Here is a 27,501-nt window from a genome sequence, read left to right on the forward strand (position 1 = left end):
CGCCCCTCTCATTTGTAAATACAGAAGAAAAGTACTCGTTCAAGACCTCTCCTATCTCTTCAGACTCAATACACAATCTCCCGCTACTGTCCTTGATCGGACCTACCCTCGCTCTAGTCATTCTCATATTTCTCACATATGTGTAAAAGGCCTTGGGGTTTTCCTTGATCCTACCCGCCAAAGATTGTTCATGCCCTCTCTTAGCTCTCCTAATCCCTTTCTTCAGTTCCCTCCTGGCTATCTTGTATCCCTCCAATGCCCTGTCTGAACCTTGTTTCCTCAGCCTTACATAAGTCACCTTTTTCCTCTTAACAAGACATTCAACCTCTCTTGTCAACCATGGTTCCCTCACTCGACCATCTCTTCCCTGCCTGACAGGGACATACATATCAAGGACACGTAGCACCTGTTCCTTGAACAAGTTCCACATTTCACTTGTGTCCTTCCCTGCCAGCCTATGTTCCCAACTTATGCACTTCAATTCTTGTCTGACAACATCGTATTTACCCTTCCCCCAATTGTAAACCTTGCCCTGTTGCACGTACCTATCCCTCTCCATTACTAAAGTGAAAGTCACAGAATTGTGGTCACTATCTCCAAAATGCTCCCCCACTAACAAATTTATCACTTGCCCTGGCTCATTACCCAGTACTAATTCCAATATTGCCCCTCCTCTGGTCGGACAATCTACATACTGCGTTAGAAAAGCTTCCTGGACACACTGCACAAACACCACCCCATCCAAACTATTTGATCTAAAGAGTTTCCACTCAATATTTGGGAAGTTAAAGTCGCCCATGACTACTACCCTATGACTTCTGCACCTTTCCAAAATCTGTTTCCCAATCTGTTCCTCCACATCTCTGCTACTATTGGGGGGCCTATAGAAAACTCCTAACAAGGTGACTGCTCCTTTCCTATTTCTGACTTCAACCCATACTACCTCAGTAGGCTGATACTCCTCAAACTGCCTTTCTGCAGCTGTTATACTATCTCTAATTAATAATGCCACCCCCCCACCTATTTTACCACCCTCCCTAATCTTATTGAAACATCTATAACCAGGGACCTCCAACAACCATTTCTGCCCCTCTTCTATCCAAGTTTCCGTGATGGCCACCACATCGTAGTCCCAAGTACCGATCCATGCCTTAAGTTCACCCACCTTATTCCTGATGCTTCTTGCGTTGAAGTATACACACTTCAACCCCTCTCCGTGCCTGCAAGTACTCTCCTTTGTCAGTGTTCCCTTCCCCACTGCCTCATTACACGCTTTGGCGTCCTGAATATCGGCTACCTTAGTTGCTGGACTACAAATCCGGTTCCCATTCCCCAGCCAAATTAGTTTAAACCCTCCCGAAGAGTACTAGAAAACCTCCCTCCCAGAATATTGGTGCCCCTCTGGTTCAGATGCAACCCGTCCTGCTTGTACAGGTCCCACCTTCCCCAGAATGCGCTCCAATTATCCAAATACCTGAAGCCCTCCCTCCTACACCATTCCTGCAGCCACGTGTTCAACTGCACTCTCTCCCTATTCCTAGCCTCGCTATCACGTGGCACCGGCAACAATCCAGAGATGACAACTTTGTCCTGGCTTTCAACTTCCAGCCTAACTTCCTAAACTTGTTTATTACCTCCACACCCCTTTTCCTACCTATGTCGTTGGTACCAATGTGCACCACGACTTCTGGCTGCTCACCCTCCCCCTTAAGGATCCTGAAGACACGATCCGAGACATCCCTGGCCCTGGCACCCGGGAGGCAACATAGGTGGATTGGCCACGCTAAAAGTGCTCCTTAATTGGGAAAAAAACTGATTGGGTATTTTAAATTTTTTTAAAAAGTAATTAAGAAAGCTCATAGAATGTTTTCATTTATTGTAAGGGAAATTGATTACAAAAGTAGAGAGATGTGCTTCAGTTATGCAGAGCATTGGTGAGACCACAGCTGGAGTACTGTGGTCTCTTTATTTAAGGAAAGATCCAGAAGCAGCTAAACTAAAACCTGGAATGGGTGGGTTATCTTATGAGGAAAGGTTGGACATGCTAGGTCTGTATATGCTGGAGCTTAGAAGGGTAAAAGGGGACTTGATTGAAACATTTAAAATCCTGAAGGGTTTTGACAGGGTGGATGTGGAGAGGATCTTTCCTCTTTTGAGAGAATCTAGTATTCGGGGCTACTGTTCAAAAATAAGGGCTGCCCATTTAGGTCAGACGTGAGGAGAATTATTTGTCTGAGGCTCATGAGTCTTTGTAACAACTCTCTTCCTGAAGTGGCTGAAGCAGAGTCTTTGACTATTTTAAAGACACTTTGATTGGTTTTAAAAATATTTTTTCCAATTAAGGGACAATTTAGCATGGCCAATCCACCTACCCTGCACATCTTTTGGGTTGTGGGGGTGAGACCCATGCAGACACTGGGAGAATGTGCAAACTTCACATGGACAGTGACCCGGGACCGGGATCAAACCCGGATCCTTGGCGCCGTGAGGCATCAGTGCTAATCACTGCGCCACCTTATCACCCCAAAGACAGATAGATTCTTGATGAGCAAGGTGGTGAAAGGCTTCTTGATGAGCAAGGAGGTGAACCGCTATCTGGGGTAGGCTGGAATGTGTAGTTGATGTTAAAGTCAGATCAGGCATGATCTTATTGAATGGTAGGGCAGGCCCAAAGGGCCAAGCAGCCTACACCTGCTCCTAACTCGTATGTATGTTCGTAAGGCTGTAAATGACGTCTGGATCAGAATGGAGTTAGCGTAACCAAAACTGAGCATCGCTGAGAAAGTTACTGCTGAGTAAGTACTTTGTAGGATCATCAAAGATGCCTTCCATCTCTTAGGGGCTGGTTTAGCACACTGGGCTTGTGATGCAGAACAAGGCAGCAGCATGGGTTCAATTCCCGTACCAGCCTCGCCAAACAGGCGCCGGAATGTGGTGACTAGGGGCTTTTCACAGTAACTTCATTGAAGCCTACTTGTGACAATAAGCAATTATTATTATTATTATTATTGATGGTTGAGAGTAGACCGTAGACCTATGAGGTGGGTGACTGCTCAGATTGGATTTGGCCAGTTTATTGTGGACATCGGTTCAAAATTTTCCACTTTGGATTGATGCCAGTACTGTACTGGAACAGCTTGGCTTGAGGCACAGTTAGTGCTGATGGACAATTCTGAAGCACTGCAACTTGGCTGTTGTCAGGGCTCATCATCTTGGCTTTATCCAGTGCACTCAGTCATTTCTTAATAGCATATGGTAGGGTTTTTCAAAGTCCGGGTCGCAACCCGTGAGTGGATCACAAGCGGGTGTCAGGAGGGTCATGGAGCTATCCGTCGCAGTGGTCTCAATCGCGGGAGAAGTGCCCAACAGCCACCACAGGCTTTTAAATTGAGAATAGCAGCCAGCGCTACAGGCTTTTAAATGCAAATGATACAGTTTTCCAGCCGTCAGCAGAAGTGAACAGGTCAAGCGCCCTGCTTGTACACTTGACAGCTTGTACGTAGGTGCTTTTGGTACAAAATCACGAGGAGAGCTTTTTCCATTTTCTAACTTCTAGCAAGCAAGGCAAGAGGACTGTGTAGAGTAGATGGATCATTTTGTTACAAAGGAGTGATGACCAGAGACACAATCAGGCAGTGCACTTCCTGGCCAGGATCTCACAACTGAATCTGCTGGAGAGAGCTGTTCTGGAGAGTCCATGACAGGACAAAGCAGTTCTTATGTTAGCTCTGTACAGAGCTCCAGGGCCTCTGGTGAACAGTCAACAAAGAAAAAACTTAAATTGGGAACAAAGAAGTATAAAGATGATTTCGCGAGGCATGGCTTTGTTAATTGTAGCAATGCAAAAGAGGATGCAAAGCCCACATGTTGTATCCAGGGAAGCCCTGGCAAATGAGAGTTTAAAACCCTCAAAACTTCAAAGGCATTTGAAGACTTAAGCATGGCAAGTTCGAGGACAAACCTCATGATTTTCTTCAAAGAATGCAGTGAGAACTTAAATTATCAGCTGAAGTCCTTAGCAGGAATGTAACATTGAATGTCAAAGCACAATTAGCCTCTTAAATGGTAGCTTACAGTGTCGCTAAAGAGAAAATGCCCAACACCATAGCAATTCTCCCTGCAATGTTAGAAATGGCTCATACGGTCTTAGATGAGAGGTCAGCTGAAAAACTGAAATGCATCCCACTTAGTGATAACACAGTGGCTTGCCAAATTTGTGATATTGCTGAGAATTTAGAAGTCCAGCATATTGCTCGTTTACAGTCAACACAGGAGTTCTCAATATAACTGGATGAAAGTACAGACATGTCAGATTGTGCAACCTTGTTAATTCACGTTAGGTATGTTTGGCGTAATGAATTTTTTAAAGATTTGCTGCGCTGCCTAGCATTACCAACCAGCACGACTGGCGCACAGATTTTTGAAGCATTGAATAGTTACATGGTTGGAAAGTACGAACTTGACTGGGTTCATTCATGAGGAATCACAAGCGATGGGGCAGCCAACTTGACTGGGAAAAGCAGAGTTATAATAAGGACTAAGGAGACAACTGGTCAAGACTTTGTTTGGAATCATTGCTTTATTCACCGTGAGGCATTGGCATCAAAAGGAATTCCATCCGACCTTGAAGTGGTGTTGAAAGGAATTGTGAAAGTTATGGATTTCATTAAACGCAGCTCACTCCATACCAGACTTTTCAAGGCTCTGTTCTGGTATGGAGGCCAAGCGCACACATTTGTTGTTCCACAAAGAGGTATGTTGGCTGCAAGGGGTCAGGTGCTTGCAGAGTTTATGAACTGAGGTGTGAATCCATGCTTTCCTCCTTGAGAAATCATCCCCTCTGGCTGATTCATTTGGTGATGAAACTTGAATGCTAACTATGTCTTGTCGACAACTTTTCAATTCTAAACAAACTGAGCTTCAAATTGTAAGGGAAGGTTGATGATTGCTTTTGGCACTGTGAAGAAATAGATGCCTACCAGAAGTCATTGAAAGTTTAGCAAATGCAGGTACAAAGCAAAACTACTATATGTTCCCCACCCTGCTGCAACATATCAAAGAAAACCGTGTTAATAAGGGAACTGTTAACAGACTAGCGAGCCTTATTCAGTCACATCTGACTGTGCTGATGAACAGTTTTTGTCGCTACTTTCCAGAAGAGAAGTTTCAGATTTTGAAAGAGAAGAGGTGGGTGAAAATTCCCTTTGCATTTGAAACCACAGAGTCAATTATTAATTTACAGCTGATTCCAAATGAGGAGACTAAACTTCTGCACCTCACCTGTGACAGCACATTAAAAATATGCCACAAGTCCATGAGGCATTCAGCATCTGCGAGGAGTATCCAGCGCTGGTTAAAACAAACATTTTGTTTCCATTGCCCTTTTACAACGACCTACACATACGAGGTTGGATTTTCTGTCCTCACAAAGGTGAAGACAGCACAAAGAAACCAGCTGAACTCTGCACCTGTTACACGCATTGCCCCCTCCTCCTGTGAAATGATTGGAGTGAGACTGAGAACCGAACAGGTTCACCTGTAGCATTAAAGGTAAGTAAAAATGGCGTGGGTTGTGAAGGTCAGCCAGTTAGTAAAAGTGGGGAGAAAAAATGTTTGAAAAACAAGGGCATACAGAGTGAATCAAAATGGAAGACTGGAATATGAAATGTTGGGGTCTCAGGAGAGGCTGAGATGGATCATCCACTAAGGGTTGAAGATGGCTGCAAATGCTCCAGCCTTCTCTTTTGTGCTCATGTATTGGACTCTGCCAATATTGAAGATGGGGAAGTTCAAAGAGCCACTTGTTTCTGGAGTTTGCTTAACTAATAGTGAGCATCCTAACTGATGTCCCCAAGATGTTTTGGTTTTCATGGACAGAACATTTATTGGTCTCCCACTTCCTCAATTGATGCCTTCCTACCCTTAATTTTTCTTTTAAGTGCATGAACTTTTTGAATCCTAATTAGAAATGAGTATTATCCTTTAATGTTGTGTCCTCAATTTTTTCTGGTTACTATCATATCTTATTTATCTCAGTAAATAAGTTTAATACGATCATAGGTTATGTGGTAAGTAATTGACAACTACTAATGGAAGCTGCACTGATTTATCAGAATGGGGGTAGTTTTTGAACCCAGAAGATTTGGGAAGGGTGTGGAGTCTGACAATATGATTATTAGGTTTAAAGATCTAGCTGTACTTTGAAGGGCATCGGGATTAGGGAATACTGGAATGTGATCTAGGTGTTTGCGAACAGCTCTTGTTGCGAGGTAAGGATTTAGTGGTGAGCACCTTCTGGGTCCAGGAGCACTGAAAAAGGGGTTTTGAAACTTTAGGGAAGAGAGGTGAGTTTGACACTATTGATAGATTTCCAGGGCAAAGGATTTCAGTGTTAAATTATGAATGTTAACTTTGTGTTAGAAAGTTAACCAAATTCCAGTTGATTCTTGTAAGATTCTAATTGATGTAAAATAATTTAAATATATTGACTAATTTTTTTCCTTTCCCTTCCTATTCACAAGGTTGTTGGAGTGTGATTCCATCGGTGCTAATTACACAGTTGCGTACGATCCTTGGCAGCGCCTGTTAATCATTTCAGGAGACATTTCAGGTGATCTCAATCTTTCTTTGATGTCGACATTTGTGCTTGAATCACCAGGGCTCAACAGTGAGGGTCAGGAATTTCATTTTTTTTTTTAACTTCCCTTCTGCGTGAGCCAGGATAAAAACAAATGTACCACCCCTGCGTTCATCCTGGCTGATGTGTGTTTGTTCAATATCAGCTGGCAAATGAACATGGGACCCTCTTTGGTTTGTACAGTTAAATAACTAGGGAAAGATTGGAGAAGTTGGGCTTGTTCTCTTTGAAGCAGAGAAGATTAATAAGAGGTCACCTTCTTGAGGTGTTCAAAATTCTGAACAATTTTGACAGGGCAAAGAAGGATATTCTGTTTCCACTAGTTCGTATGTCAGTGATTAGGGGGTCACAATTTCAAGATGGTCAGCAAGAGAGCTAGGAGTGAGATGAGGAGAAACATCTTTACTCAGAGTTGTTGGGGTTTGACATACGCTGGCTGGGAGAGTGGTGGAGGTGGATTCCAAAGGAGATTTCAAAAGAGTTGGATATATTTGAAAGTGATGAATTTAGAGGGCTATAGCGATCGGGCTGGAAAATGGGACTTACTATGTAGCTCTTTCGGGAGCAGATGCAGACAAGGTGGGCCAAATGGCCTCCTTTTGTGCTGTAAAATTCTATGATTCTCTCAGAATAAACTCACTGTGTATTCTACAACTCACTAAATGTTGAATGATATTTCTAAACCTGCTTGAAAAATTGAAGTTGTATAGTTGTATTTTTCATTCGACTAGTTTTTAAAAAAATGTATTCAACAAATTTTCACCATTTTCACTATACAAAAGAGAAACAAGAAGAGCAACCCCAATAATATAAAAAGCAATCCCACCTAAACCCAGGAAACCACCACCTGCCCCCCCAACATTCAACGGTAACTAACTCCTAAAAGCATATGTTGAACAAACCCCAACAATTGTAGAACCCCTCCTTAACCCCCTTCAGCTCGAACCTAACCTTTTCCAGGGTCAAAATCTCCAGCAGGTCCTCCCCACCACGTCAAGGCACAGGGCGGAGTTGCGCCCTCACACACAAAGTCGAGGCATTCACCCTCCGCAGCATCTCGCACCACAGTCCCTCTTCCAACCCACCCCTCCCCAGCTCCTCCTCCCACTTTGCCTTAATCCCGCCATGAACACCCTATCCTCTTCCAGGATCCTCCTGTAGATCACCAAAACAAGCCCTCTCTCCTGCAGACAGCATCGCCACCAGTAACGTAAAGGCCGGCTTTGCCGGGATAACCTTTCTTGCAAAATCCCGAATCTGCATGTACCTAAACCTTCCCCCTTCGCCAACTCCTACTCCTCTTTCCCCCCCGCCCCCCCCCAACAAATCTTTCATTCCGCGCCCCCCCTCCCCGCACCTTCTCCTGGATGGGAGATCATAAACTGCTCGCTCTTGCCTAAATTCAACTTATACATAGATTGATACAGCGCAGTACAGGCCCTTCGGCCCACGATGTTGCACCGAAACAAAAGCCATCTGACCTACACTATGCCATTATCATCCATATGCTTTTTTAAAAAATATATTTTATTGAAATTTTTTTTTCCTGAGCAACATTTTTCCCGCTTACAATACAAACGAAACGATAGCCATAACAAAACAGAAATTTTTAACTTTTTAACAATAATAATAATAATAATACACAAGTAACAAAACCTCATACTCTATTGATCTATACTCAACTAAACCTCCTTTCCCCCCCCCCCCCCCTCCCCCCTGGGTTGCTGCTGCTGGTCATCTGTCTTCCCTCTAACGTTCCCCTAGGTAGTCGAGAAATGGCTGCCACCGCCTGGTGAACCCTTGAGCCGATCCTCTCAGGGCAAACTTTATCTGCTCCAGTTTAATAAACCCCGCCATATCGTTTACCCAGGCCTCCAGTCCGGGGGGTTTCGCCTCCTTCCACATGAGTAGGATCCTGCGCCGAGCTTCGAGGGACGCAAAGGCCACGACATCGGCCTCTTTCGCCTCCTGCACTCCCGGCTCTTCCGCAACTCCAAATAGAGCTAACCCCCAGCCTGGTTTGACCCGGGCGTTCACCACCTGCGAGATCACTCCCGTCACTCTCTTCCAATATCCTACCAGTGCCGGGCACGCCCAAAACATATGTGCGTGGTTTGCCGGGCTCCCGCCACACCTCCCACATCTGTCCTCCACTCCAAAGAACCTGCTCAATCTTGCCCCCGTTATGTGTGCTCTATGTAGCACCTTAAATTGAATCAGGCTAAGCCTGGCGCATGAGGAAGAGGAGTTTACCCTGCTTAGGGCATCAGCCCACATACTCTCCTCTATCTCCTCCCCTAGTTCTTCTTCCCACTTTCCTTTTAGTTCGCCCACCGACTCCTCCCCCTCTTCCCTCATCTCTCGGTAAATCTCTGACACCTTGCCCTCTCCGACCCACACCCCTGAAAGCACCCTGTCCTGTATCCCCTGTGTCGGGAGCCGCGGAAATTCCCCCACCTGTTGTCTAGTAAACGCCCTCACCTGCATATATCTCAAGAAATTTCCCCGGGGTAACTTATACTTTTCCTCCAGTGCTCCCAAGCTCGCAAAAGTCCCATCTATGAATAAATCTCCCACCTTCCTAATTCCCAACTGGTACCAGCACTGAAATCCTCCATCCATTCTTCCTGGGGCGAACCTATGGTTGTTCCTGATAGGGGACCCCACAAGGGCTCCCCGCATCCCTCTCTGTCACCTCCACTGTCCCCATATGTTCAGTGTTGCCGCCACCACCGGGTTTGTGGTGTACTTTTTAGGTGAGAGCGGTAGCGGTGCCGTCACCAGCGCCTCTAGACTCGTCCCTTTACAGGATCTTCTCTCCAGCCTTTTCCACGCCGCTCCCTCACCCTCCATCATCCATCTACGTATCATTGCCACATTGGCGGCCCAATAATAATCTCCCAAGTTCGGTAGTGCCAGTCCTCCTCTGTCCCTACTGCGCTGAAGGAACCCCCTCCTTACTCTCGGAACTTTTCCTGCCCACACAAAGCTCGTAATGCTCCTATCTATTTTATTAAAAAAGGTCCTGGTGATTAAAATAGGGAGACATTGAAATACAAATAAGAACCTCGGGAGGACCATCATCTTAATTGCTTGCACCCTGCCCGCCAGCGATAAAGGCTGCATGTCCCACCTCTTAAAGTCCTCCTCCATTTGTTCTACCAGCCGTGTCAGATTAAGTCTGTGCAAGGTTCCCCAGCTCCTAGCGATCTGAATCCCCAAGTATCGGAAGTTTCTTTCCACTTTCCTTAGCGGTAAGCTTTCTATCTCTCTACTCTGGTCCCCTGGATGTATCACATATAATTCACTCTTCCCCATGTTTAACCTATACCCCGAAAATTCCCCGAACCTCCTCAAAATTCGCATAACCTCTATCATCCCCCCCCCCCGCTGGGTCCGACACGTATAACAATAGGTCATCCGCGTATAACGAGACTCTGTGTTCTTCTCCCCCTCTAGTCACCCCTCTCCATTTCCTGGAGTCTCTCAACGCCATGGCCAGAGGTTCAATTGCCAATGCAAACAACAATGGAGACAGCGGGCATCCCTGTCTTGTTCCCCTATATAATCGGAAATACTCCGATCTATGTCGACCTGTAACTACGCTTGCCGTTGGTGCCCCATAAAGTAGTCTAACCCAGCGAATAAACCCGTTCCCAAACCTCCTTCACACTTCCCATAAATACTCCCACTCCACCCTATCAAATGCCTTCTCTGCGTCCATTGCCGCCACTATCTCTGCCTCCCCCTCCACTGAGGGCATCATTATCACCCCTAATTGTCGCCGCACGTTAACATTCAATTGTCTCCCTTTTACGAACCCTGTCTGGTCTTCGTGCACCACCCCCGGGACACAGTCCTCTATCCTCGATGCCAGCACCTTTGCCAGCAATTTGGTGTCCACGTTCAATAGTGAAATAGGTCTATAGGACCCACACTGCAACGGATCTTTGTCCCTCTTCAAAATTAGCGATATCGTCGCCTCCGACATCGTCGGGGGTAGAGTCCCCCCTTCCCTGGCCTCATTGAACGTCCTCGCCAACAACGGGGCCAACAAGTCCACATATTTTCTGTAGAATTCCACCGGGAACCCGTCCGGCCCTGGGGCCTTCCCTGCTTGCATGCTTCCCAGTCCCTTAATAACCTCGACCACCTCAATCGGCGCCCCCAGGCCTGCTCCTCCACTTTCGGGAACCTCAATTGGTCCAGGAACTGCCGCATCCCCTCCTCTCCCTCTGGGGGCTGAGACCTATACAGTTCCTCATAAAAGGTCTTAAACACCTCATTTATCTTTCCTGCCCTTCGCACAGTGTCTCCCCTTTCATCCCTAATTCCTCCTATCTCCCTCGCTGCTGCCCTCTTTCGCAGTTGGTGCGCCAACAGGCGACTAGCCTTTTTCCCATATTCATACCTCCTCCCCTGTGCCTTCCTCCACAGTACCTCCGCCTTTCTGGTGGTCAGAAGGTCAAACTCGGTCTGGAGTCGTCTCCTCTCCCCGTACAGCTCCTCCTCCGGGGTCTCTGCAAATTCCCTGTCCACCCTTAAAATCTCCCCCAGTAATCTATCCCTTTCCTTGGCCTCTGTTTTCCTTTTGTGGGCCCCAATAGAAATCAGCTCTCCTCTGACCACCGCTTTTAGTGCTTCCCAGACCACTCCCACAGGGACCTCGCCGTCGTCATTGACCTCCAGGTATCTCTCAATACACCCCCTCACTCTTGCACACACTCCCTCATCCGCCATCAGTTCCACATCTAATCGCCAGTGTTCTCTGCTCCCTGTCCTCTCCTACTTCCAGGTCCGCCCAATGTGGGGCATGGTCCAAAACCGCTATGGCTGAGTATTCAGCTTCTTCCACCCTAGAGATCAACGACCTTCCTAAAACAAAAAAATCTATCCGGGAGTACACTTTATGGACGTGGGAGAAGAAGGAATACTCCATAGCCCTGGGTCTAAGAAATCGCCATGGATCCACTCTTCTCCCCCCCCCCCCCCCCCCCCCCCCCCCCCCCAATTTGGTCCATAAACCCCTTGAGTACCTTGGCCGCTGCCGGCCTTTTTCCAGTCCTTGAGCTGGATCTATCTAGCCCCGGGTCCAGCACCGTATTGAAGTCCCCTCCTAAAATCAAATTTCCTGCCTCCAGGTCCGGAATACGCCCCAGCATCCGTCTCATGAACCCCGCATCGTCCCAATTTGGGGCAGACACATTAACCAACACGACCTCCATTCCCTCCAGCCTACCACTCACCATTACATATCTACCTCCGCTATCTGCTACGATGTTCTTTGCTTCAAATGCTACCCGTTTCCCCACCAAAATGGCCACCTCTCTGTTCTTTGCGTCCAGTCCTGAGTGGAACACCTGTCCCACCCGTCCGTTCCTTAGCCTAACTCGGTCCGCCACCTTTAGGTGCGTCTCTTGGAGCATAACCACGTCTGCCCTTAGTCCTTTCAAATGCGCGAGCGCTCGGGCCCTTTTTATCGGTCCATTTAGGCCTCTCACATTCCACGTGATCAGCCTCACTGGGGGGCTACCTGTCCCCCTCCCGTGTCGACTAGCTATTACCTTCTCTAGGCCAGTCCCATATCCCGCCTCCGCGCTCCCGCTCGCTCCCCCAGCGTCGCATTCCGCCCCCGACCACCCACTCTTTAGCCATTTCCTTTTGGATTTCCGCAGCAGCAAACCAGTTGTCCCCCCCGCTAGATCCCTATCTAGCTTGATTGCTCCCCCCATATCACTTCCGTAAGTCAGCTGACTTCAACTGACCCCGGCTACTCCTGCTCGCTCCTCGACGCCCCCGGTGTGAGGGAACTCCCATCCGCCTTGCGCCTGTTTTCCCGCCTTATTCTTTCTGGCGCGGGAACATCCCTTTACCTGACCCGCCTCTTATGGCGCAGCTCCCTTTCCACTCCCCCTCTCCTTCCCCATTCTCCGACTATGTCCCGCCTTTCCCCCCTCACCGGCGCCCACATTTCCCCAGTGTCCCCCCCCCTTCCCTGTTTACTTCTCAATTAACTTTCACCATCACATTAACAAAAACAATAACAATAACAACAATAACAGCTCCCTGCAGCATCAGTCCCTCAGTTCCGGTCCAATTTCTCTTCAATGATGAAGGACCATGCTTCCTCCGCCGTCTCGAAATAATAGTGTCTCTCCTGATACGTGACCCATAATCTTGCCGGCTGCAGCATCCCAAACTTCACCTTCCTTTTGTGCAAAACCTCTTTGGCTCGGTTGAAGCTCGCCCTCCTTCTCGCCACCTCCGCACTCCAATCCTGGTAGATCCTTACCACAGCATTCTCCCATCTGCTACTCTGCACCTTTTTAGCCCATCTCAGGACCTCTTCTCTGTCCTTAAGGCTGTAGAATCGCACGATTATCGCCCTCGGTGGTTCTCCCGCTTTTGGTCTTCTCGTCGGGATCCGATTTGCCCACTCCACCTCCATGGGGCCCGCAGGGGCCTCAGCACCCATCAGTGAGCTCAGCATCATACTTGCGTACACTCCACAGTCCACTCCTTCCACACCCTCCGGGAGACCTAGTATCCTAAGGTTCTTCCTTCGCGCTCCATTTTCAAGGGCCTCAATCCTGTCAGCACACTTTTTATGAAGTGCCTCGTGCGTCTGAGTCTTAACCGCCAGGCCCAGGACCTCGTCCTCAATACCTGACACCTTCTGCTCCACCACGCGAAGCTCATTCTCCTGGGTCTTTAAAGTCTCCTTATGCCACTCTATTGCCTGTAACATCGGGGTCATTACCTCCTTCTTCAGCAGATCCACGCACCGTCTCACAACCTCGTCCTGCTCAGGCCCCCATGTCGCCTGCGATTTCTCCGCCGCCATTTTGTTCTCCACTCCCTCTGACCTTGTGGTTGAAGATTCTTCGGGCAGCAGCCGCCGCCGCCGGTTTTTCCCTCCGTCGTTCGGGGGGGGACTCCCTTCCCACGCACCTCACACCGGGTTTTTCGGCCGGCAAAGTCCCCGTTGGGGCTCTTAAAAGAGACCGAAGTTCCGTCGGAGCTGGAGCCGCCGAAACGTGCGGCTAGCTCATCCCCGCCGCAACCGGAAGTCATCATCCATATGCTTATCCAATAAACTTTTAAATGCCCTCAATGTTAGTGAGTTCACTACTGTTGCAGGTAGGGCATTCCACGGCCTCACCACTCTTTGCGTAAAGAACCTACCTCTGACCTCTGTCCTATATCTATTACCCCTCAGTTTAAAGTTATGTCCCCTCGTGCCAGCCATTTCCATCCGCGGGAGAAGGCTCTCACTGTCCACCCTATCCAACCCCCTGATCATTTTGTATGCCTCTATTAAGTCTCCTCTTAACCTTCTTCTCTCCAAAGAAAACAACCTCAAGTCCATCAGCCTTTCCTCATAAGATTTTCCCTCCATACCAGGCAACATCCTGGTAAATCTCCTCTGCACCCGCTCCAAAGCCTCCACGTCCTTCCTATAATGCGGTGACCAGAACTGTACGCAATACTCCAAATGCGGCCGTACCAGAGTTTTGTACAGCTGCAACATGACCTCCTGACTCCGGAACTCAATCCCTCTACCAATAAAGGCCAACACTCCATAGGCCTTCTTCACAACCCTATCAACCTGGGTGGCAACTTTCAGGGATCTATGTACATGGACACCTAGATCCCTCTGCTCATCCACACTTCCAAGAACTTTACCATTAGCCAAATATTCCGCATTCCTGTTATTCCTTCCAAAGTGAATCACCTCACACTTCTCTACATTAAACTCCGTTTGCCACCTCTCAGCCCAGCTCTGCAGCTTATCTATGTCCCTCTGTAACCTGCTACATCCTTCCTCACTGTCGACAACACCACCGACTTTAGTGTCGTCTGCAAATTTACTCACCCACCCTTCTGCGCCTTCCTCTAGGTCATTTATAAAAATGACAAACAGCAACGGCCCCAGAACAGATCCTTGTGGTACGCCACTTGTAACTTGTAACTCCATTCTGAACATTTCCCATCAACCACCACCCTCTGTCTTCTTTCAGCTAGCCAATTTCTGATCCACACCTCTAAGTCACCCTCAATCCCCAGCCTCCGTATTTTCTGCAATAGCCTACCGTGGGGAACCTTATCAAACGCTTTACTGAAATCCATATACACGACATCAACTGCTCTACCCTCGTCTACCTTTTCAGTCACCTTCTCAAAGAACTCGATAAGGTTTGTGAGGCATGACCTACCCTTCACAAAGCCATGCTGACTATCCCTGATCATATTATTCCTATCTAGATGATTATAAATCTTGTCTCTTATAATCCCCTCCAAGACTTTACCCACTACAGACGTGAGGCTCACCGGTCTATAGTTGCCGGGGTTGTCTCTGCTCCCCTTTTTGAACAAAGGGACCACATTTGCTATCCTCCAGTCCTCTGGCACTATTGCTGTAGCCAATGATGACATAAAAATCAAAGCCAAAGGTCCAGCAATCTCTTCCCTGGCCTCCCAGAGAATCCTAGGATAAATCCCATCAGCCCCAGGGACTTATCTATTTTCAGCCTGTCCAGAATTGCCAACACCTCTTCCCTACGTACCTCAATGCCATCTATTCTAATAGCCTGGGTCTCAGCATTCTCCTCCACAACATTCTCTTTTTCCTGAGTGAATACTGACGAAAAATATTCATTTAGTATCTCGCCTATCTCTTCAGTCTCCACACGCAACTTCCCATCCCTGTCCTTGACTGGTCCTACTCTTACCCTAGCCATTCGCTTATTCCTGACATATCTATAGAAAGCTTTTGGGTTTTCCTTGATCCTACCTGCCAAATACTTCTCATGTCCCCTCCTTGCTCGTCTTAGCTCTCTCGTTAGATCCTTCCTCGCTACCTTGTCACTATCCATCGCCCCAACTGAAATTCACACCTCATCTTCACATAGGCCTCCTTCTTCCTCTTAACAAGAGATTCCACTTCTTTGGTAAACCACGGTTCCCTCGCTCTACGCCTTCCTCCCTGCCTGACCGGTACGTACTTATCAAGAACACACAGTAGCTGATCCTTGAACAAGCTCCACTTACCCAGTGTGCCCAATACTTGCAGCCTACTTCTCCAACCTATCCCCCCCAAGTCACGTCTAATGGCATCATAATTGCCCTTCCCCCAGTTATAACTCTTGCCCTGCGGTGTATACTTATCCCTTTCCATCACTAACGTAAACGTCACCGAATTGTGGTCACTATCCCCAAAGTGTTCTCCTACCTCCAAATCCAACACCTGGCCTGGTTCATTACCCAAAACCAAATCCAACGTGGCCTCGCCTCTTGTTGGCCTGTCAACATATTGTGTCAGGAAACCCTCCTGCACACACTGTACAAAAAACGACCCATCTAATGTACTCGAACTATATCTTTTCCAGTCAATATTTGGAAAGTTAAAGTCTCCCATAATAACTACCCTGTTACTTTCGCTCTTATCCAGTATCATCCTCGCCATCCTTTCCTCTACATCCCTAGAACTATTTGGAGGCCTATAGAAAACTCCCAACAGGGTGACCTCTCCTTTCCTATTTCTAACCTCAGCCCATACTACCTCGGAAGAAGAGTCCCCATCTAGCATCCTCTCCGCCACCGTAATACTGCTCTTGACTAGCAGCGCCACACCTCCCCCTCTTTTGCCTCCTTCTCTGAGCTTACTAAAACACCTAAACCCCGGAACCTGCAACATCCATTCCTGTCCCTGCTCTATCCATGTCTCCGAAATGGCCACAACATCGAAGTCCCAGGTACCAACCCATGCTGCCAGTTCCCCTACCTTGTATCGTATACTCCTGGCATTGAAGTAGACACACTTCAAACCACCTACCTGAACACTGGCCCCCTCCTGCGACATCAAATCTGTGCTCCTGACCTCTATACTCTCATTCTCCCGTATCCTAAAACTACACTCCAGGTTCCCATGCCCCTGCTGCATTAGTTTTAAACCCCCCCCCAAAGAGCACTAACAAATCTCCCCCCCAGGATATTTGTGCCCCTCAGGTTCAGATGTAGACCATCCTGTCTGTAGAGGTCCCACCTTCCCCAGAAAGAGCCCCAGTTATCCAGAAATCTGAATCCCTCCCGCCTGCACCATCCCTGTAGCCACGTGTTTAATTGCTTTCTCTCCCTATTCCTCATCTCATTATCACGTGGCACGGGCAACAACCCAGAGATAACAACTCTGTTTGTTCTAGTTCTGAGCTTCCATCCTAGCTCCCTGAAAGCCTGCCTGACATCCTTGTCCCCTTTCCTACCTATGTCGTTAGTGCCAATGTGGACCACGACTTGGGGCTGCTCTCCCTCCCCCTTAAGGACCCGGAAAACACGATCCGAGACATCACATACCCTTGCACCTGGGAGGCAACATACCAAACGTGAGTCTCTCACGCTCCCACAAAATCTCCTATCTGTGCCCCTGACTATCGAGTCCCCAATTACTAATGCTCTGCTCCTCTCCCCCCTTCCCTTCTGAGCAACAGGGACAGACTCCGTGCCAGAGGCCCGTACCCCATGGCTTACCCCTGGTATGTCCGTCCCCCCCCCCCCCCCCCCACAAGTATCCAAAGCGGTATACTTGTTTCTCAGGGGAACGACCGCAGGGGATCCCTTTACTGACTGCTTCTTCCCAGTCCCTCTTACAGTTACCCATCTATCTCCAATCTTTGGTGTAACTAATTCCCTGAAGCTGCTATCTATGACCCCCTCTGCCTCCCGAATGATCCGAAGTTCTTCCAACTCCAGCTCCAGTTTCCTAACTCGGTCTTGGAGGAGCTGGAGATGGCAGCACTTCCTGCAGGTAAAATCAGCAGGGACACTAACGGCATCCCTCACCTCAAACATCCTGCAGGAGGAACATTGCACTCCCTCCCCTGCCATCCCTCTAACTTTCAACCAAGATCTGGCTAACAACTAAATTTTTAAAATAATAATAATAATACAATATGGTACTTGCCTCACACTAATGGGTTTTATTATTAGGTTAGAGGAGGAGGGCGGGTGGGAGACACTACACGTGTAGTGTCTTGGGTTTCCTCTCCACCAGAATTTATTGGTGAGGGACTTCCCAGAAGTCCGCGGGTCGAACTTCCTGTTCCCGCCTTTAAAAAAAATAATTAATTTAAAAAAATACAACAGCAAAGAGGAACAGAAATGGGACCAGGTAAGTGTTTACTTAAATACTCACCCACCAGCAGCCCCCGCACTCCGCTCCCGCTGAAACTCCAAGAGATGCTCCTGCAAGGTAAGTTATTTTAAACTTCAATACTCACCCACCAGCAGCCTCTGCACTCCGCTCCCGCTGAAACTCCAAGAGATGCTCCTGCAAGGTAAGTTATTTTAAACTTCAATACTCACCCACCAGCAGCCTCTGCACTCCGCTCCCGCTGAAACTCCAAGAACGTCCCGAAACTCTGGAGCATTATGCTCCCCATCGACGTGCTCGGTTCCGAATTATACAAGAGCAGATCATCGGCGTATAAGAACACCCTATGTTCCATCACCCCCCTCACTATCCCCTTCCACAGCCCGGAGCTCCTAAGCGCAATGGCCTATTGTTGATGCAAACAACAGGGGGGACATAGGGCACCCCTGTCTCGAACCCTGATGCAGTGCAAAGTACCCCGAGTTCATGCTGTTAGTGTGAACACTCGCCATCTTTTCCTTATACAACAACCGCACCCATGCCACAAACCTCGACCCAATTCCAAATCTCTCCAATACTGCCGTCAAGTAACCCAACTCTACCCGATCAAATGCCTTCTCTGTGTCCAGTGCCACCACCACCTCTGTTTCCTTTCCCTCTGCCGGAGAGAGGACAACATTCAGCAATCTCCTCAAGTTCAAGAACAGCTACCTTCTCTTCACAAACCTAGTCTGATCCTCCCCAATTACCTTCGGGAGACATCACTCCAACCTTGACGTCAAAACCTTTGCCAATATCTTGGCATCTACATTCAGTAGAGATATGTATGACCCATACTGCACTGGGTCCTTATCAACAGTGGTGAAAACTTGTCCTTAAATTCCATATAAAATTCAACCCATCGGGCCCCTCTGCCTTTCCTGCCTGCATCCTTCCATTCACCTCCTTCACCTCCTGCTCCCCCATCGGCACCTCCAACCCTGCTCTATCCTCCTCACCCAGTGTCAGGTATTCCAACCTGTCCAGGAACTCCCTCATTCCCCACTTCTCCCCGGTGGCTCCAACCCACATAGATCCCTATAAAACTCCACAAATACTTTATTGATCTGCTCCGGGGCCATCATCACCTTCCCCATCTTATCCTGCACCCAAACTATCTCTCTCACCGCTGCCTCCCTCTGGAACTGGCCGGCCAGCATATGCCCTGCCTTCTCCTGTGCTCGTAGATCTTCCCATCCCCAACTATCAACTCGTGGGTATCCAGATCTGGGATGGCACCCAGCACCTTCTTCACAAACCCCGCATCATCCTAGTTGGGGTCATTTACGCTCGCCAAGCCACTAACCTCCCCTCTGGAGCCCCTGTCTATATCACGTACTTGCCCCCCCTGGTCCGCCACCACCTTCTCCATCTGAAACCTTGCCCACCAATAACACTACCCCGCCAAGCCCTGCTATCGAACCTCGAGTGGAAAACCTGACTCACCAACCCTTCCTAAGCCTCACCTGATCCCTCACCCTCAGATGGGTCTCCTGCAGCATAACCATGTCAGCTTTCAAGCTCTTCAAGTGTATAAAAACCCTTGATCTCTTCAGCGGCCCCGCCTACCCCCTCATGTTCCACGTCACTATTCTGACCATGGGTCTCTCACTCCCCTCCAAAACTGCATTATCAAAACCACGGGCCCTGCCCTTCAGGCCTGACTCGCCCTATCCCTTTGTTACCACCAAACCCCTCTTTTCCTCCCTTCCAGAATCCCCCCATCCTCTTGCAAACACCTCTCCCAGTATTGATCCCATCTCCCCACCCTTCACACCTTCCAGGCCCATCGAAACCTGTTCAACCAGGTTCCAACGACCGCTGCCCCTTGCCCCACCACACTCCCATTCGCTAGCTAACCTTCGCTTGCTAGTGTGGAGGCCCCTGCCCAGGCCACCTTCCTCCCGACCCCCTCCCACATGACCCAGTCCCTGAAAACAAAAATAAACAAAACCAATGCAAAAGCGCGCCCCAGAAAACCACCATAACATCAAAGGGGCTGGTTTAGCACAGTGGGCTAAACAGCTGGCTTGTAATGCAGAACAAGGCCAGCAGCGCGGGTTCAATTCCCATACCAGCCTCCCGAACAGATGCTGGAATGTGGCGACTAGGGGCTTTTCACAGTAACTTCATTAAAGCCTACTTGTGACAATAAGCTATTATTATATTATTAAAGCCGACTTTGTTTGTAACCAACTGCAGACTATAAACAAAAGTAAACTACTCACTCCCGTTCTACCAGCCCATAAACCCAGCTGTCCCCCCCAGGCTAAGCACAATCCTCGTCCCCTCAGTCCATGGCCTAATCACAGTCCCATCTCTCATTTCAGTCCGAATCCTTCGGCCTTCACGAATGCCTCTGCCGCCTCCACCGGCTCATCCATTCACTCAATGGCAAACTTTCACTCGTCCCCTTCTTTCCAATGGCCTTATTCTGGGTCTTCGTCATCCTCCACCTTCTATCTTGTTCAAAAACTGCCCCTGAAATTGGGCATTAAAATCCAAAAACCAGAGCCTCGAGCAGGCGCCACTCAACATGCTACCTCCACCTACATGCTGTCACCGGAAGTCCTCATTGGCCTACTTTTGGCAACAACTTTAAATAGTCTGCTTTCTAAATATCTGTTCCTTTTGTATTTTGTTGTTGTCAGGTACTCAAATGCTGGAGTTAGAAATGGTATCCAAATCCTGTGCTTCCATTTGTTCCCGTTCATTGGTGTATACGCTGGTGTTGGGTGCATTGTTCATCATACTTGGCTGCAGTCGGATTCTTCTAATGAAGTTTTCTGCTAATGAAGGTGCCAGGGATTCTTCTGTTAACTTTGCTCAACATTTAATCACAAAAAAAGGATATTTTGAAATTTGAGCGTGGGAGTTTTATTTGTAAATGAATAACAAAGAGCATGCTCATTTGAAATGTTATGAACCCTGATATTTCCAGGGGGGAAACAGGAGTAAAAGACCTACAACAACCGGATAGGTAAAGGTCCTTTTTTAAAAAAAAACTATCATTAATGTTGAATTGAGAGGGTGGCTAGCTGTCAAGTGAGAAAGCCAGTGGTGGAAGCATGCAATCGAGGATTACAAAGACGTGTGTGTGTGTGTGTTGGTGTGTGGTGTGGGCGTGTGTGGTGGGGGCGTGTATGTGTGTGGATGGGGGTGGGTGTGTGGGTGGATGTGTGTGTGGGGGCGGTGGGAGTGTGTGAGTGGGGTGGGGTGTGTGTGTGGTGGGTTGGGTGGGGGCTGTGTGTGGGTGGGTGGGGGTGTGGCTTGGGGTGTGTGTGGGGGAGGGTGTGTGTGGGGGGGAGGGTGTGTGTGTGGGGGGGAGGGTGTGTGTGTGGGGGGGAGGGGGTGTGGGTGGGGGGGGAGGGGGTGTGGGTGGGGGGGGGAGGGGGTGTGGGTGGGGGGGGAGGGTGTGTGTGTGTGGGGGCGGTGGGAGTGTGTGAGTGGGGTGGGGTGTGTGTGTGGTGGGTTGGGTGGGGGCTGTGTGTGGGTGGGTGGGGGTGTGGCTTGGGGTGTGTGTGGGGGAGGGTGTGTGTGGGGGGGAGGGTGTGTGTGTGGGGGGGAGGGGGTGTGGGTGGGGGGGGGAGGGGGTGTGGGTGGGGGGGGAGGGGGTGTGGGTGGGGGGGGAGGGTGTGTGTGGGTGGGGGGGGGAGGGTGTGTGTGGGTGGGGGGGAGGATGTGTGTGGGTGGGGGGGAGGATGTGTGTGGGTGGGGGGGAGGGTGTGTGTGGCTGGGGGGGAGGGTGTGTGTGGCTGGGGGGGAGGGTGTGTGTGGCTGGGGGTGTGTGTGTGTGGGGGGGGGAGGGTGCGTGTGTGGGGGGGGGAGGGTGCGTGTGTGGGGGGTGGAGGGTGCGTGGGTGGGGGGGGAGGGTGCGTGGGTGGGGGGGGAGGGTGCGTGGGTGGGGGGGGAGGGTACGTGGGTGGGGGGGGAGGGTGCGTGGGTGGGGGGGGAGGGTGCGTGGGTGGGGGGGGGAGGGTGCGTGGGTGGGGGGGGGAGGGTGCGTGGGTGGGGGGGGAGGGTGCGTGGGTGGGGGGGGGGAGGGTGCGTGGGTGGGGGGGGGAGGGTGCGTGGGTGGGGGGGGGGGAGGGTGCGTGGGTGGGGGGGGGGAGGGTGCGTGGGTGGGGGGGGGAGGGTGCGTGGGTGGGGGGGGAGGGTGCGTGGGTGGGGGGGAGGGTGCGTGGGTGGGGGGGGGAGGGTGCGTGGGTGGGGGGGGAGGGTGCGTGGGTGGGGGGGGAGGGTGCGTGGGTGGGGGGGGAGGGTGCGTGGGTGGGGGGGGGAGGGTGCGTGGGTGGGGGGGGGGAGGGTGCGTGGGTGGGGGGGGGAGGGTGCGTGGGTGGGGGGGGGAGGGTGCGTGGGTGGGGGGGGAGGGTGCGTGGGTGGGGGGGAGGGTGCGTGTGGGGGGGGAGGGTGCGTGTGTGGGGGGGTGTGGGGGGGGGAGGGTGCGTGTGTGGGGGGTGTGTGGGGGGGAGGGTGCGTGTGTGGGGGGTGTGTGTGGGGGGGGAGGGTGTGTGAGTGGGGGGGGAGGGTGTGTGTGGGGGGGAGGATGTGTGTGGGGGGGGAAGGTGTGTGGGGGGGGGAGGGTGTGTGGGGGGGGGAGGGTGTGTGTGGGGGGGGGAGGGTGTATGTGGGGGGGGGAGGGTGTGTGTGGGGGGGGAGGGTGTGTGTGGGGGGGGGAGGGGGTGTGTGGGGGGGGGAGGGTGTGTGTGGGGGGGGGAGGGTGTGTGTGGGGGGGAGGGTGTGTGTGGGGGGGAGGGTGTGTGTGGGGGGGAGGGTGTGTGTGGGGGGGGAGGGTGTGTGTGGGGGGGGAGGGTGTGTGTGGGGGGGGAGGGTGTGTGTGGGGGGGAGGGTGTGGGTGGGTGGGGGAGGGTGTGGGTGGGGGGGGAGGGTGTGTGTGGGGGGGAGGGTGTGTGGGGGGGGAGGTTGTGTGTGGGGGTGGAGGGTGTGTGTGTGGGGGGAGGGTGTGTGTGGGGGGAGGGTGTGTGGGGGGGGGTGTGTGGGGGTGTATGGGGTGGGGGGGGAGGGTGTGGGTGTGTGGGGGGTGTATGGGGTGGGGGTGTGGGTGTGTGTGGGGGGGGAGGGTGTGTGAGTGGGGGGGGAGGGTGTGTGTGGGGGGGGAGGATGTGTGGGGGGGGGAGGGTGTGTGGGGGGGGAGGGTGTGTGTGGGGGGGAGGGTGTGTGTGTGGGGGGGAGGGTGTGTGTGGGGGGGGAGGGTGTGTGTGGGGGGGGAGGGTGTGTGTGGGGGGAGGGTGTGTGTGGGGGGGAGGGTGTGGGTGGGTGGGGGAGGGTGTGTGTGGGGGGGGGGAGGGTGTGTGTGGGGGGGGGAGGGTGTGTGTGGGGGGGGAGGGTGTGTGTGGGGGGGAGGGTGTGTGTTGGGGGGAGGGTGTGTGTGGGGGGAGGGTGTGTGGGGGGGGAGGGTGTGTGGGGGGGGAGGGTGTGTGGGGGTGTATGGGGTGGGGGGGGAGGGTGTGGGTGTGTGGGGGGTGTATGGGGTGGGGGTGTGGGTGTGTGTGGGGGGGAGGGTGTGTGTGGGGGGGGGAGGTTGTGTGTGGGGGTGGAGGGTGTGTGTGGGGGGGAGGGTGTGTGTGGGGGGGAGGGTGTGTGGGGGGGGAGGGTGTGTGGGGGGGGAGGGTGTGTGGGGGGGAGGGTGTGTGGGGGTGTATGGGGTGGGGGGGGAGGGTGTGGGTGTGTGGGGGGTGTATGGGGTGGGGGGGGAGGGTGTGTGTGGGGGGGGAGGGTGTGTGTGGGGGGGGAGGGTGAGTGTGGGGGGGGAGGGTGTGTGGGTGGGGGGGAGGGTGTGTGGGGGGTGTATGGGGTGGGGGGGAGGGTGTGGGTGTGTGGGGCGTGTATGGGGTGGGGGTGTGGGGGGGGGGGAACGTGTGTGTGTGTGTGTGGAAATTACAGGGCAGATGGATGAGATCAGACCTGTAATTGGGGAGACGGTAGAAATCTTGTGTTTCCAAATATATTACTTTACTCCTGCCTTTTCCACCTCATTATAATTGTGATTCTTAATTCGTTATGCAGTGACAAATACTTGAGATGCCTGTCCGATTAGTTTCTTTCAGCTGCACCCTGGTGTTCTACTTTACAAAAGAAAAATCTTATTGCCACCCAGTATTCCAATATAAAATTATCTTAAGAAATAAGACAGCAAACTGCAGCAACTTCACACATAATTTTGATCATAATTCTAGTTTATAAATATGTTGTTTGGTCTTGACCTCTAACTATAGCAATTGGTTACATTGAAGGAAGGATTTACATTCTATGTCTGAAATCATCTTTCCTTGCAGGCACACAAAAAGTAATTACCACATTACTCAGACATAGATCTATTTGACGAATACAGCATAAGCATTCTAAAACACATAGGATCAGCATTCTAAAACCATTTGGGACATTATTAATATGTGTACTTCCTCTAATGTTTGTAAAGACTTCTTGACTTGTTGATCATTAACCCAAATCTCTATTAAGGAAACCTTGTTTCTTGTAAGCCTACTTGAAAGAGACTTACTGTGGACATGTGGCTAGTGTTATATTATGGATCAGTGGTTAAACTATATTGACTGCTTTCAGATATTAGCTGCCTCAAGGTCTCAAATGAGACCCCTTTAATGACAGCAATCTATTTGTTACCAGCTATTTTTGCCAAAGCAATGTTGCATCATTCAACATAATTAAATTTCTACATTTTACAATTAATTATGGTGTTCACCTAAATCAGATTAAATGTAATGTTCTCCTTTGTTAAAATCATCAGTTTTGTGCATCTCTTAATGCTTGAGTTTCTGAAACGCTAACTGAGAATCCTTGAGGCATTAATACTTACACACATTTGCTGGAACATATGATGGAAAGTTCCAGCTGGTGAAGTAAATGAAAGGGCAGAGTCAGGAAATGAAGCTGAATTAATCTATAATGACACATGATAAAGCCATCTTATTGATTTGAACAGCAAGATATTTATTCAGACTGAAGCATGTTCAGAAATGAAATTCCAACTAAAGTAGCTTGTTACTTAAGATTTTTGGAAAAACTGATTGAAGACAAAATTCTTGTTGCAATCACAAGTAGCCTAATTTATTTGTGATGCAAAATGCCTGTGCACATTAAACATAACTACATCAAGTACAGTGTCACACTTTCTTCAAATCAGTCCTATTACAACTATTAGAAAAGGGCAATCCAGATGTAAATGCGCCCCTTGTATTACATCATGCTTTTGTTAAAAAAAAAAATCTGCATGAGCAATGCAACAGCATATGTCGGAGATAGAATAGCCCCAAAATTAACTCAATCATATATTCGGAAAGACATATAGTAGACATATGGGGAACCAACAAGTAGGGGTTTCCTGTACCTATTACAGGCATGGTATTTTAAAATGGAGACTGGGTAGAACATGGTTGTAGGGTTGGTGAGGTGATGGTCATGGAGGATAGAGCATGTTCAGGGTTAACTGGTAGTCCGGGGGTGTGGGGCAGGGGCAGGGTTAGAGTATGCTTCAGGACAAAGGTGGGGACTGTTGGGGTGAGTGTGATCAGGAGGAAGACAGTGATTGCAGGAGGTTTGTGTAGAGCATTGGTGAGAGGGTGTGAGATAATGGTCATGGGGACGATGTAGAATATGTTTGGGGAGAGATGTGACGTCTGGAGTGGTAGAGATGAAGGAGATGATGGTCAGGACTCAAGATTAGTGGTATGAGGTAGAAATTATCAGGATTCTGAGATTGTCATGGAAATTAGAGCATGGTTGGATAGGGGAATAAGATTGTGGTTGCACGAAGATAGGCTAGTTGGAGAGGGAGATCATGATTGGTGATGGGTGGGTAGAACATGTCAGAGAGGGGTGGTGAGATGGTGATTGTGGAAAGGTTCATGGTTGGAGGAAAAATGTTTGCAGGAGATGAGATTATTTGGGAGCTAGTGATCAGTTGATGGGCAATGGGGTGTTCCGAGATCATGGAGGTGGGAGGTTGAACAGATCATTGAGATTGTTTACAAAGTAGCTTGTTGGGTCTGAAGGAAATGCTTCTGATCCTTTTGGTCCACAAGCTGTAATGTAAAGTATTGCCCTTGGGCAGTATTTGTGGCCCAGTGCTGCTTGCCTCCTTGTGCCTGCTGAGTTCTGAGGCCAAGGAAGCCTGGCCAACATTAGTTATAAACAGAAACCTTTTTAAACTTAAGACATGCAGATTCTTTAAAACTTTTAATGACTGACTACCTTTTAACCTCCCTCTCAATTCAAATGCATCCATTTTGATGGTTAAAGTTATCTGTTAGTGGCAGCATGAAGCAATATTTAGACAGGCCAGGAGGTTTGTGGCATGTTCAACTTAGCAGATGGTGCATTCCATGGGCGAAACAGGAATGCACATAGAGCTAGATATTTGCACACCTTTACACCAAAACCCTCTGAAATATGGTATATCTTAATGAATAGAGTTAATAGGGATTCTCCAATGTATACGTGGTTTAAAATGAAACCCCTCTACTGTTTAAAATGAAACCCCGCACTCTCTTCCGCACTCTCTCCCGCCGCCCACCCTCCCGCCGCGCTCGCTCCCGCCACGCCCTCTCGCGGCGCACTCACTTCTGTACCGGAGTGGAACATTCCAGCAGAGAATGGTAAATCGCTATGTTTGAAATTACCATGCAAGTACCTGCCCCTGCTATTTACCTTTAATGGCTTGAGAGTTTCAGAGTTTTCTGTTGAACAGAACAGTTCCTTGTTTAATTCAGCTTGTTTAAAACTCTTTCTTACTCCGTGATAACTAACTAAAAGCTTTTTTATACTTCACAGAGAATAAATATAACTATCTACCTGCCACAGTGAATTTATGTGCAGAGGCTGTAAAACTGGTGTTTTGTAGTATTCTAGCAATAAGGGTTCGGATCCAAGGTGAGTTTAAATTATTGATCTTGTTTTGTAGGAATTGTGTAATTTTCGAGCTGTTGATTGTATATGCCATCTATTGAGCATAAACCTTACATTAACACAACATCGTGGGCCGAAGGGCCTGTTCTGCGCTGTATTTTCTATGTTCTATGTTCTAATGTTTTGTTGATGTCCCAGTGGTTATTGCACATTCAGTAAGCTCCATTGTCATGTTTCTAATCATGAAATGGCTGGCTTTCTGCTGAAAGGAAAGGCTATTGTACATCATATTTTCATAATCTGAAGGTCTGACATTCCAATATATAAGCTACTGGAGGAGATTCACTGTTTAGGTGCATAAATTAAATCGTCACAAAGTTGTGCCCAGTGCACTATTACTATTCACTATTACTCATCCATATTACCGTTAAAATATTCAATCCTATCCCTATATTAAAATTAAAGTTTTTGCGTTATTTAATCTTTCTGCCCCTGGTGCAGTTCTAGGACAGCCTTTTCCTGGACTGCCTGAAAGACATCAAGCAAATTTGGTTCAAGGAAATTCTGATAACTTCAGAGCACTGATACGTCAAGAATTCAGAAAATGGAAGTCAATTTGCACCTCAGTTTAATTTCTAGTAAAGAATTTTAATCATGATCTTTCATTGCATGGCCAATTGATGGAAAACTTGGTTGGTAGCTTGTGACAAGGTGCAAGCCATTTGAGCATTCTGATTGTTTCAGTCTACATAAATAGTGTAATTCAAGGCATTGTAAATCTAACACAACTTCT

The 27,501-nt window shown here is 49.4% G+C and overlaps 1 protein-coding gene across 3 annotated transcripts in view; it reads left to right on the forward strand.

Annotated features, from left to right (window-relative positions):
* The window catches only part of slc35a5 (solute carrier family 35 member A5), a 100,824-nt gene that overhangs the window by 23,657 nt on the left and 49,666 nt on the right, over positions 1-27,501 (forward strand). For all 3 annotated transcript variants that reach the window (XM_072513826.1, XM_072513827.1, XM_072513828.1), the window contains 3 exons: positions 6,522-6,610; positions 20,477-20,623; positions 26,634-26,732. In XM_072513826.1, coding sequence (XP_072369927.1) covers positions 20,485-20,623; positions 26,634-26,732 — 238 coding nt within the window. In that variant the 5' untranslated portion in view covers positions 6,522-6,610; positions 20,477-20,484. The remainder of the gene's footprint in view (positions 1-6,521; positions 6,611-20,476; positions 20,624-26,633; positions 26,733-27,501) is intronic.

This window comes from Scyliorhinus torazame, chromosome 8, assembly GCF_047496885.1.
Source record: "Scyliorhinus torazame isolate Kashiwa2021f chromosome 8, sScyTor2.1, whole genome shotgun sequence".
In the NCBI taxonomy this organism is placed as follows: domain Eukaryota; kingdom Metazoa; phylum Chordata; class Chondrichthyes; order Carcharhiniformes; family Scyliorhinidae; genus Scyliorhinus; species Scyliorhinus torazame.